The sequence below is a fragment of the Odocoileus virginianus genome, chromosome 1, assembly GCF_023699985.2.
Source record: "Odocoileus virginianus isolate 20LAN1187 ecotype Illinois chromosome 1, Ovbor_1.2, whole genome shotgun sequence".
In the NCBI taxonomy this organism is placed as follows: Eukaryota; Metazoa; Chordata; class Mammalia; order Artiodactyla; family Cervidae; genus Odocoileus; species Odocoileus virginianus.
This window is the reverse complement of record NC_069674.1, coordinates 14,434,942-14,447,025: the sequence shown is the minus strand read 5'-3', so window position 1 is coordinate 14,447,025 and position 12,084 is coordinate 14,434,942. Positions and strand designations below refer to the sequence as shown.

At 36.8% G+C, this 12,084-nt stretch overlaps 1 protein-coding gene across 8 annotated transcripts in view; it reads right to left on the bottom strand.

Moving 5' to 3' along the window:
- The window catches only part of BRAF (B-Raf proto-oncogene, serine/threonine kinase), a 159,729-nt gene that overhangs the window by 13,204 nt on the left and 134,441 nt on the right, over nt 1-12,084 (bottom strand). For 6 of the 8 annotated variants that reach the window (XM_070464845.1, XM_020899404.2, XM_070464823.1 and 3 more), the window contains 2 exons: nt 3,603-3,737; nt 19-172 (listed from right to left, as the gene is read on the bottom strand). In XM_070464845.1, coding sequence (XP_070320946.1) covers nt 19-172; nt 3,603-3,737 — 289 coding nt within the window. Of the gene's footprint in view, nt 1-18; nt 173-3,602; nt 3,738-10,380; nt 10,462-12,084 lie in introns of those variants that run through there. The other 2 variants (XM_070464836.1, XM_070464852.1) reach the window with 2 other exon arrangements.

The window sequence follows — 12,084 nt, the reverse complement described above, 5'->3', positions numbered from 1 at the left end:
AGTGAACAGGAAACGTACCATATCCCCCTGCCTGAATGGGTGTTTTTGGAGAAGCACAAGCATATAGACTAAAATCCTCTGTTTGGAAGCCAGCCCGATTTAAGGAGGGTTCTGATGCACTGCGGTGAATTTTTGGCAATGAGCGGGCCAGAAGCTCAATAGAGGCGAGAATCTAAAAAAAGAAAAAAAAAGGAAAGAAAGAATGAAAATGTAGATGGTGTTAATCTTTAAGAGCCCCATTATACTTTATAAGAAAGTGTATGAAATCTTACACTGTTTTTACTGTAATCCCAAATGCCTGGAACATACTAAAGAAACATACTTTTCCTTTAAAAGAAGAGAAAATTACCTAACTATTACATCTTTTAATCTCTATAAACTGAATGAGAAAAGAAACCTGTAGTTAGTTTTATTTACATCTTATAATTTTAGATCATTTGCCAGCCTTGGAATAGTAAACAACAAAAAATTTAAAATCAATTATATACCTATTTCTCACAGACCACAAGTCCCTTTTGGGAAGAAGATGGAGCATAAATAATTAAAGCACTATATGACTTCATAAACAGAACCATTAGAGCAACTCATTCTTTAAAGAGATTTAGTAATGGGAAATATCTTTCACACATATAATTAAAGATAGGGCCCCAATGACCCTAGTGCCACAGGAGTGAGAAGTGACAGATGATGACCCATGAATAAAAAAAAGACAAGAAAACTCTACAAATAGACACCAATAAACAAAATGCAGAAATTCAGCACATTTTTAAGGTACAAAGAAACAGGTTATGACACCTGAAGGCATACAGCATGATAACACATGAAACATACATATAAAGAGCTTGGCACAATGCCTGGCATATAGAAAGTACTCAATAAAACTTCAGCAGCCACTATTATTACTACTATAATTATATACTATACAGTAGTATTATACACATTATATACTACATTATTATTATTTTTCTGAGCTACCAAAAGTTTTTTTTAAAGTTAAATGAAATCTGTATAATGATTAGTATAAGAAGGCAAAGAAGTAAGCATTGTTACAAAAATTTTAAAACTATAACACACAAATACAAATTCAAATAATACAGAAAAGTATAAATCGTACCTTCCAGGGGTAACCACTGTTAAAGAGTCTATACTTTCTTCTGGACCTTTCCTATGCATAAACATGCACATATGAAAACAGAGCCCAGCCCCACCCTCGCCACCATTTAAAATGGTATCACACTACACATTTTCCGGCATTATTTCTTTTCCCCTCACTGATATCCAAGCCACCTACAGAGACACCTTGATCTTTATGTCTTTAATTTTTCCTATTACAGTTAACAATCTAGTATCTATCTGGATACTTGGAAGCAGATTCTGTAGCATAGAGTAGATTTCTGGGAGTGGAATTACCAGAGCAAAAGGTGTATGTATTTTAAGTTTATGGAGTCTACCAAATCCTTTCAAAAGGTCAAACCACTTTACATCCCTACCAAAAAAATTTAAAAGAAAAGCTCTTCCTTACTTCCCAACATTGTTCCCAATGCTGAATATATTGTTAATCTGAGAGACAAAAATAAAAATGCATTTCACAGTTGTGACTCTGTATTTTACTGATTATCACTGAATTCTTAACATCTAGTGCCAAGTTCATTCACCATTTGCATTTCTTTTGTGAATCACTAGTGCATATTTTTTGTTCACTTTCTGATTACCTTTACTTATGGATCTGTATAACACAATCACTCTTTATTATACATGCTACAATTTTTTTCCTCAGCATTTATCTTTCAATATTGTTTTTACTATACAGAGATGTAAAATGTTTAATGTCATATCTGCTAATCTCTTCCCTGATAACTTCTGAATTTTGTCTCCTGCTTAGGAAGCCTTTCCTACCTTAAGGTTATAAAAATATTTGTTATAGTTTTGTTTTTTACATGTAAACCTTTAGCCATCTGAAATTTGTGTGGTATGGTGGGAAGAGAGATCTTACAATGAAAATGTGAAAAAAGTACTTAAAGTGGCAATGTTTAATAATCTGGAATATTCATATATGGACTTCATTTTCTAATACCATGAAAAGAGTAAAATATTATTATGTTTAGAAATATGACCATTTTGTCCCTTTTAATACCATCTGAAAAGTGAGCCTAAGGATATAATCTGTATTATTAATGCACATCAACCGCATGAAGCAGGGAGCCTCGCACCTGGGATGTGAAACGAGAACATGGTGCAGAGTCCTGTTGACGCTGGCCAACAATACTGGTCATTCACTTCAACAGTCGTAAGCGAGTGGTTTCCTAGGTTTAAAAAGCCAAACTCTTCCTCAAAGCAATAGCAATGTAGAAGTCCAATTTGTAAAACAAATCTACCCACCCAGCCCTTCAGCCTTCCCTCCCTGCTCTGGGTCAAGAGAGACTGGTTAAAAGCATAAATTTTATCTTTAATTATTTAGTTGGAAATAAAAGACTCACACAATCCTGTAACACTGACTTCCAAGAAACTTAGCTAGGACTGGGTACTCAAAGGTGTTAAGATTCACAAAAGACCAAGTCAGTAATTCTGGTAGCTGAGTTATGGAAATCAGCACGTCCCATGTGAAATTCGGACTGACTCGATGAAACATTTATACAGCGTATGATGAATTTCTGAGGTATTATAAAACACTGAATTTTTATGACTGTACCTACTACAGCTAAACTTCCTAAGCTTGTTCAGGTACTTAGTTCCAGTTCATGAGGCTTATGAAAAAGTATTAACTTAAGGCTGTTAGCCCTCCAACTTGAAAAGAATCTGTGGAAAGTTTCCAAGAGTTAGAGAACGGAAGACAACACCAAGAGCTGCCTTCTCTTTTTGCCCCAGGTAAAAATGCCTCTTCAGATAACCTAATATTAGAGGGATGCTTGCCACCTATTTATTTTATTGTCAAGAAGAATAAAAGTAGCAGTACACAAAGTGTGGTCTGTAGAAAACTATTAATGCACTAACACTAAGATATTATTTGCCTTTTTTACTGTCATTCCTTTATAAGTGGAGTTTTTAGAGGCTGTATAATGTAAGATATTACAACATAATAAATGCAAAGCAGAGAATCCAGCTGCCTTCTTTTTGCAGCAATTTTCGAGAAAGTGTAAAACAAATGTCACTTTTCTCTAATTTTTTTTTGCTTGGAAAAATACATTTTTTCATAAAACATTATTTAACGTAATGGTTTTACTATGTTTAAGTAAATTTATAAATAAATATTTAAAACCTTAGTTTTAATTTCTAAAATGGGAATTACTACCTACAAAAACAAAAGGTCTTTGGGGGTCTTCAATAATTTTTAAGTGTAGAAAATGGTTCTGAGACCAAAACGTTTGAGAATTGCTAGACAAAAGCAAAAGCTTTCTGAATATTTTGTATTGGGATCCTAAGTTACTAGGTTTAACCTTCATTCAATCTCCTTTAATAATAATATGTTTACTTATATGAGTCTTCACATAATCACAAGGAATCCAAATCTGTGAAATACAAACTGTGTGCTCTAAAAAAGTGCCTAAAAATCTGCATTACAATTATCAGTCTGTCCTTTTAGGTAACATAAAGCTTTTCCTTACTTGGGGAAAGAGTGGTCTTTCATCTCTTTTCTTTTTTAGGCACTCTGCCATTAATCTCTTCATGGCTTTTGGACAGTTACTCCGTACCTTACTGAGATCTGGAGACAGATATCCTCGTCCCACCATAAAAATTATCTGGGGAGGGAAAAAAAAAAGGCAAATCATATAATCTTGTAAATACGTGAAAACACTGAAAATTCAACAAGTTGTACACGTAAGACATGGACTTTTCTGTATGTACATTACACTTAAATAAAAAAGTAAAAAGCACAATGCCACTAGTATTCAGAGTCTTATATATCATAGACTACGGGGAATCAATACGTAATGTGCTGCAAGCTGAACTCTTCATGATCCCGTGAGTACTGCAAAGGTCTCCTAACTGCTTCCCAAACTTTCAGTCTTTCCTTATCCAGTCCATTTTCCCACTGATTGGGTAATCACTCTGAAACACAGATCAGATCTACCTCTTCCATTCAACCAAGAATTAACCTTTGGTTAACCAAAGTTAATCCATTAAGCAGTTGTTCTGGCATCTGAACTTTGAACTCTCTTTGTTGAGGAAACTCTAATGGGGCATTGAGTTACATTAAGTCTGAGAATCAGTCTCCTCCAGAGAGAACAAGGTGAACAGGGAACTAAAATCTTCTGTTTAACAAGAAAAAAGGTTTACCTTCCCTGCGTGCAGGCAGAGATTTGCAATTTTTCTGATTTCTTTCTTTTCTAATTTTCTTACTTGTGGTTCTTTTGAAAGTGGGCAAAGACAGATGTAAGCAGTCTTAAGTCTCAGGGAGGAGAGAGGGATTTTGACCTTAGAGGGAATAGGTTCAACGGGTAGCCTGGATGCTAAGACCCTGATGCTGGGAAAGACTGAGGGCAAAACGAGAGGAGGACAGCAGAGGAGATGGTTAGACAGTATGACAAGACTCAATGGACAAGTCTGAGCAAACTCTGGGCGACGCTGAAGGACAGGGGGGCCTGGAGCGCTATGGTCCATGGGGACCTGACTGAGCTACTGAACAACAGAGCCTAAGGTGGAAAGGGGCAGTCAGAGATCCTTGGTTACAGGGCAGAATTGATGAATTTTAGAAACAGTCAAGTCTGATATCCTACTTTATGTTATTTCTGGTTTGGTGCCGTACTAACCCTTATTTAACTACACGGTGATTTGCCCGAGCACCACCAAAGTGAAGTCAGTTTAATTTCGCTTACCTCCTTTCCCATCTCCTCCGTTTTAACTGCTCTTCTCCCACTTCATAACAGGTATACCTTTTACCCATATGCAAGTTAAATATATTGCATATCACAATGTATTGCATATATGACACTGCATTGTGTGATATATTGCAATCACAATATATTGCATATATCACACCGTGCCAAGGTGTAAAACTGCTCAGGGTACCAAAGGGACACTTTTAAATACTGCTGTCTAACTAGACTCTAATGAATGGGTAGCAAATCCCTTTGTAAGACAATTGGTTTCCAATTCTTTGCTTTCAGCAAAATCAACTGAATTGCCAGCTATTAAAATAATTTTAATGACAAGTTATTAAATAACTTTTGGTATGCAATAGAAAGTGTGATGATTTACAGTGTTGTGTCAGATTCTAGTTTACAGCAAAGTGATTCAGTTATATATATTCTTTTTCAGATTCTTTTCCATTATAGGTCATAAGATATTCCCTATGTTACACAGTAAGTCCTCATTGTTTACTAGGATTTTATTTTTAACTTAAGCACTTTAAAGTTCTTGAATGTTTCAGCCACAGGAGATATTATGTAGTTTCACTGTTTGATCATTTATGTTTAAGAAACATTTTGTCAGTTCCAAAGGCATCTTTCAGCTTTCAATCTGTTGAACAGCTCTCAGTTACATTTGTTTTATAGAGTTCCTTCTTACTGTTCAAAGAGCAAATTTTTTCCTTGTGAGAGTTCACAAAATCCTCAGTTATGGCCATGTGCTTCTGATCCGTGGCTTTGTCTCTTTTCCTTGCACAAACTTTTAAAAAAGTAAATTTATTTTAATTGGAGGCTAATTACTTTATAATATTGTGGTGGGTTTTGCCATACATTGACATGAATCAGCCACGGGTGTACATGTGTACCCCCATCCTGAACCCCCTCTCACCTCCCTCCTTGCCCCATCCCTTTGGGTTGTCCCAGTGCACCGGCTTTGAGTGCCGTGATCCATGAATCGAACTTGCATTGGTCATCTATTTTACATACGGTAATACACATTTCAACGCTCTTCTCTCAAATCATCCCACCCTTGCCTTCTCCAACAGAGTCCAAAAGTCTGTTCTTTATATTTGTGTCTCTTTTGCTGTCTTGCATATAGGGTTGTCATTACCATCTTTCTAAATTCCATATATATGTGTTGATATACTGTATTGCTGTTTCTCTTTCTGACTTACTTCACTTTGTATACTAGGCTCCAGTTTCATTCACCTCATGAGAATTGACTCAAATGAAATCTTTTTAACAGCTGAGTAATATTCCATGGTGTATATGTATCCCAAGTTCGTTATCCATTTGTCTGCCAATGGACATCTAGATGGCTTCCATGTCCTGGCTATTGTAAACAGTGCTGTGATGAACATTGGGGTACATGTGTCTCTTTCAATTCTGGTTTCCTCGGTGTGCATGACCAGCAGTGGGATTGCTAGGTCGTACGGTAGTTCTATTTCCATTCTTTTAAGGAATCACCATTCTGTTCTCCAGAGTGACTGTAGTAGTTTGCATTCCCACCAACAGTGTTTTTCTCCACACCCTCTCCAGCATTTATTGGTTGTAGGCTTTTTGACAGCGGCCATTCTGACTGGCGTGAGATGGTACCTCATTGTGGTTTTGATTTGCATTTCTCTGATAATGAGTGATGCTGAGCATCTTTCATGGCTTTGTCTTAACTGACATTAATTAAATTCTGTTTTTTTAATAAAGCAAGAAGAAATTCAATAGAAGAAATAAGTAGGTCAAGCAATATAATCTGTGTGAAAGTTGACAAGTCTTGTTATTTTGGGGACCTGTGAAATAGTTTAAGATGGTTTTATGTGATCAACTAGTAGAATAGATACATATTTTCTTATGCTTTCTTTTGAAAATTAAATTCAACTTTTAGAGTATTCTAGTGAAGTATAATTGGTTTTATAAAGATACAAAATTCAATTTTAATGACTCTTCTCCAAATAACTTGCTATTACTTTTAGTTTAATAAAACTATAGTATTTCTATGCATATATTTATATATTTTAAAGAAGGAAATGGCAATCCACTCCAGTGTTCCTGCCTGGGGAAATCCCATGGACAGAGAAGCCTGGCACACTATAGTCCATGGGGCTGCAAGAATTGGACAAGACTTAGCAACTAAACCACCACCATAGAAAGAGTTCAAATAACCAGTGACAGAGTTATGGTAAAGAATTAATCTTGCCCACAGGGAGGGTTGGCTTTTGCCTTTGGCTCCTAGAAGACTCTGGTTCAGTCCCTGGGTTGGGAAGATCCCCTGGAAGAGGAGTGAATTAGCGACTAAGCACCAGCACTACTTGGAAGGTAATCTCTGAGCCCTGGAATGTCCTGCCCGATAAGAGTTCCTTTGTCTACCTGGGAGTCTAAGATCATGTCAGACAGTCTTATTCTATCAATGTGATTTACTGAGAGGGTTTTAAGTTATATGGTATCAGTTTGATCTCTGCATGGGCTAAAAACTAAGGTGGCCAACTGTATCTATGTGACTGAGGCCTGAGAATAACTCTGGCCTCCAAGACTTCAGTGAGTTTCCCTGACTGGCAATACTTCCTGCATGCTGTCACATGTGGCTGCCAGGAGAACTTAGGACTGGCCATAACTGCACTGAAAGAGGACAACTGGAAGCTCCATATGCGACACTCTCCTGGATTCTGCCCTATGTGCCTCTTCCTGTGGCTCACTTTAACCTGTATCCTTTTGTTTTAATAAACCATCATGTGAGTATTAACAACTTCCAGTGAGTTCTGTAAAACTTAAAGAGTTACTGAACCTGAGGGAGGTCTGCTGAACTCTGCATACAGTTGTAACAAAACTTCTGACTTTCCCATACTCTTATTAATATTTATTTGAACAATATTTCTCAGCACTTCTTTAAAAATAAAACTAGAAAAAGGACTGATGCTAAGTCCCAGCTTATTCTAGCAAAAGTCTTATTTTTCACAAATATATGGATGAAGAGAAGACAAAAGCCCCATGTTGTTCATTAAATTACACATTTCCAATAAAATTTTACCTGCTTCTATATATCAAAACCTGTATGTTATTTTCATCAGATATATATTAATAATTGTTAATAGATAATTTGGAATTTAAAAAGTTAACAGAGCCTAAGGTCACTGGCAACTTTAAAAAAAAAATCTTAAATTAAAATCCCTATTTTTTGTTGCAGAGATGTAATTTGAGTGATCAATAAGAAGTTTCAAAGCATAAAAATATGTTACATTAGGGGAAAAAAATTCATTGGAGAAAGAAAAATACAGATATTCAACAGTTTAAAAGCAAAAAAAGAGCCATGTAAAACTTGCAGAAATTTCTATAATATTCATTCATACATGTTTTGTATGTATATATATACATATATATACATATTTTGGCTGCACTGTGCAGATCTTAGTTCCCCAACCAGGGATAGAACCTGTGTCCCCTGCAATGGGAGCACAGAGTTTTAACCACTGGATGGCCATGGAAGTTCTGAAACTTCCAAAAATTAATGAAGAGGTTTTATATTTTTTAAACAAGTAATGATGGTAAGTATCAAAATAAAGTATGAGTTAGATTTTAAGTGGTACATTTAGAAGTGATATAATCGCTTTTTTTGGAAATGTCAATATAATACACTGAAAATTACATTCTTTGCAATGATTTAAACTTAAGGGAAGGTCTTTGCCGGATGTAATTCATGGATAGGAAATTAAACTGGCACTTACACTACAAAATTAACAGCTTGGTTTGCAATTCTGGGACTGGTTACTTTCATCCTCAATCTACACATCTACACTTGCACTCCTGGTATCCCTGTCCTCCCTTCACTCCTGTTTTCTTGGAGCACGCATCTGCTCATCCTCAACATCACCTCCTGCACTGCCTCAACAGAACTGTGAACTCCCCTGAGAGCACAATCTATGTTTTACTCATCTTTGTATTGCTCTAAATCCCATACAGTAGGCATCACAAATTTTTTTTATTAAAATAAACTAGTTTGCATGTTGGTAATTTATTGGCTTCCCTGGAGACTCAGTGGTAAAGAATCTACTTGCCAATTCAGGAGACTTAGGTTCGATCTCTGGGTCGTGAAGATCCCCTGGAGAAGGAGATGGCAACCGACTGCAGTATCCTTGCCTGGGAAATCCCATGGACAGAGGAGACTGTCCATGGGGTCACAAAGGAGTTGGACCTGACTTAGCAACTAAACAACAACAGCAAGAAAATACTTGTTATCATTCCCTGGTACTTGTCATTTCCTGTCTCCTTTAGATCTTGCGGCTTAGAACCCAGCCACCATACTGTGATAAAGTCCAAGGTTCCTGTGAAAAGTCCTCACAGAAAGACCCATGTTGAGAAGAACTGAGGCCCCTGGGCCTTGGCCATGACTAAGCTTCCGGCTGACAGCTAACTGGTTAACTGGTCACACCTTCTCAGGTATGCAAATGAGCCATTTTGGAAGTAGATCCTTTATCAGCCAGTGAACCGACCACAGCCAATAACATGTGAAATAGAGAGAAACCTTCCACACTGAGAGAAGCCCACATTGCAGATTGATAGTTTAAGTCACTACATTTCAGGTGGTTGGTTATACAGCAGTAACTGGAATTCATGTGAAATATAAGCATTATCTGTTATTTTCTTCTAAGATGACACAGCACTTCTGCTCCAAGAGAAAAAAAAGTCACTATACCTAGCTTAACTGAGCACGTTATTAGTCCCAATTTAGTATCGAAGCCGCACTGCAAGAGGTAAGAATAGGGTGACTAGACAGCAAAACAGAATGATAAAGAGAGGGGAAAGGACAAAGCAATTTCTCAGACTTTTGGCACTCGTGTAAGTGAAATAAAAGGCATGCTACTTGGCAAAGTCATATAGGGATGGTCATTCCTCCAGGAGTTGAGAGGCCTGTTTAGGAAAGAATCTGATCTTTGTTAACTTTAAGGAATTCTTTAGTTCAATCTCTTATTTTTAATAACTGAAAAAAAAAAGATACCTAGAGAGGTACAGTAGCCAAGTCATGCAGATTGTGAGTCCAACATCTGCCATCACATCAGGCTGTTTGACCAGTCCTATCCTGAATTTACAGGCAAAACCTGCCACCTCAGACTACAGAGGGGTGAGAATATGGGGGGATGGGCCTACATTACACAGTAAAGAAGCAGCTGTACCATCTCCCATGGAAAAAATAAAGAATATTCCTAGATTTTCAAACAGAAGTCCAATCTGAGAGCCATGGAGATTACTGAGAGCCATGGAGATTAAAGTATGAGAAAGACAGAAAGAAAAATCAAATCAAGGAGATGGATGGAACACTACCTGGGGTTACTTCACTGAGGATGACTAGAGTTTCTGATTCAAAAGAGGGAGTTTCATGAAAAGCGCCACTTACAGCAGACAAGAAAGTAATGACGTAGAATGGGGATGGTGGGAAGAGTACACAATTCTTTCATATCCTTTTTCTTTATCAAACACTTGGTTTCAGACTGGCAAATTCCAGAAGGCTCTAACTATACTACCAGAAAGAATTAACTAGTAAAGGCCTTACCCTTCTGTTGGTCACTCACTTCTCTCATGGGAAGTAAGCCCTTGCACAGCATTTATTACACTCCCATGGAGGACAAAGCACCTAAAATGCCAAGAAGTGGATGAGTGCAGAACTCTGGGATGCTTTTTCCATATTTTGGAGACACTACTACTTATTTCCATAATATAACTTTATTCTTTTATTAAAACAAACTTATTCACTGACAAACAGATTTCATTCAGATCTTAGGTTTGTAATTTTTTATTGTTTTTTATCTCCATGATAAATCAACTAAAACTAAACTAAAATTCCCTCATGATTCGTCTAGAAGAACAGTATGGCTAGGAAAACTGAACATGGCACAGGGTATTATGCTGGATGGTTGAGTTAATAAGACTGTAACAGGCAGACCACATGAAGCTGGTAAATTAGAGGCAATCGTGCTCCTCAGAATGCCACCATTGAATCAATCATCTCAGTGATCTAGGATCTGTCACAAGGACAGTAAGTACACTGTTTCAATTATGTTCTTTAGCTTCTATTTCAGCCCACTCTGAATCTAAATTTCATGGAGGCTTAAAAGAATCAGATCATCAGAAGCCAGGTCATAGATTTCTCTTTAACACTTAAAGCTATAATTCAACATTTTAAAGCTATGAAGCAGTTAGAAAGACCAAACAACAAATAAAAAAATTTAGTTTTAGACTGACTTAGGTGGAAATGTAGCCATTTAAAAAATCCTCAAGATAGAGAATCAAGGCCATTGTTGAGTTAGGGTCATACGGTGATTCCATAAGTACACACAAGCATATGACAACTTAGATTACTTCTCTGTTATTACATGATAGTTAAAAATTCTTAGGGAGAAAGCTACCCAATATCTTTAGAAAGCTTCAGTTATTACCAAAAAGATTAACAGTTGAACTGCTAACCAAAAAATTACTAAAGGAAGCATTATACATTAAAAACTAGCATTTCATTAGGTTGGGAGGTTATGATCAAGCACATACAACATTCATGCTTTTTTAAAGACTCTTTACACTGGTGATTCTCCATGTGTGTTAGAAACGCCCAGTAAACCCATTAAAATGCTGATGCCTGGACCCCACCCCACTGAATCAGCATCTGCTCCAGCATCTTCATTTTTAAAACAAATTATCCGGGTGATTCACATGCAAGTCACAGTATAATGTATAAATACTATTTTAATCCAAGTTTATATGGTCAACTATTGTTTTCTAATATATTAACAGTAAAACTGCTGCAATCTCTCTCCATATACACTGCCCCCCCCCCACACACACTCTTTTAAAATGTTAAGGTGTATAAGGTAATTTCAGTAAAGACAATTCATTTTTCTTGGCCAGTGTTAAAAGCCTAGGTGAATTTAACATGGCTGGGATCAAAATGACAAAGAGCTGCACGAGGCTATGCTGACACTTTGGAAGACAAGAGAGAGGAGGAGCTTAGGAAGAGAGAAGTAAAAAATTCCCTCCTACTTGAATTCGTATCACAGAAAAATGAAAGCATGATATAACAGTCCTTTCATTTATCTAGCTTTAAAAATCTAAAAAGTAGGGAGAAAGCTTAGTAATTTTGAAAGGATTTGGTATCAAGAAGTTCACAGCTGAGTACCTGCTCAGACCTGACTGCACAATCTGTGACAGAGTAAAAGTCCTAAGCCCAGATGCTACAGTACTGTGCCACGGTCACAAGGCAGGACCC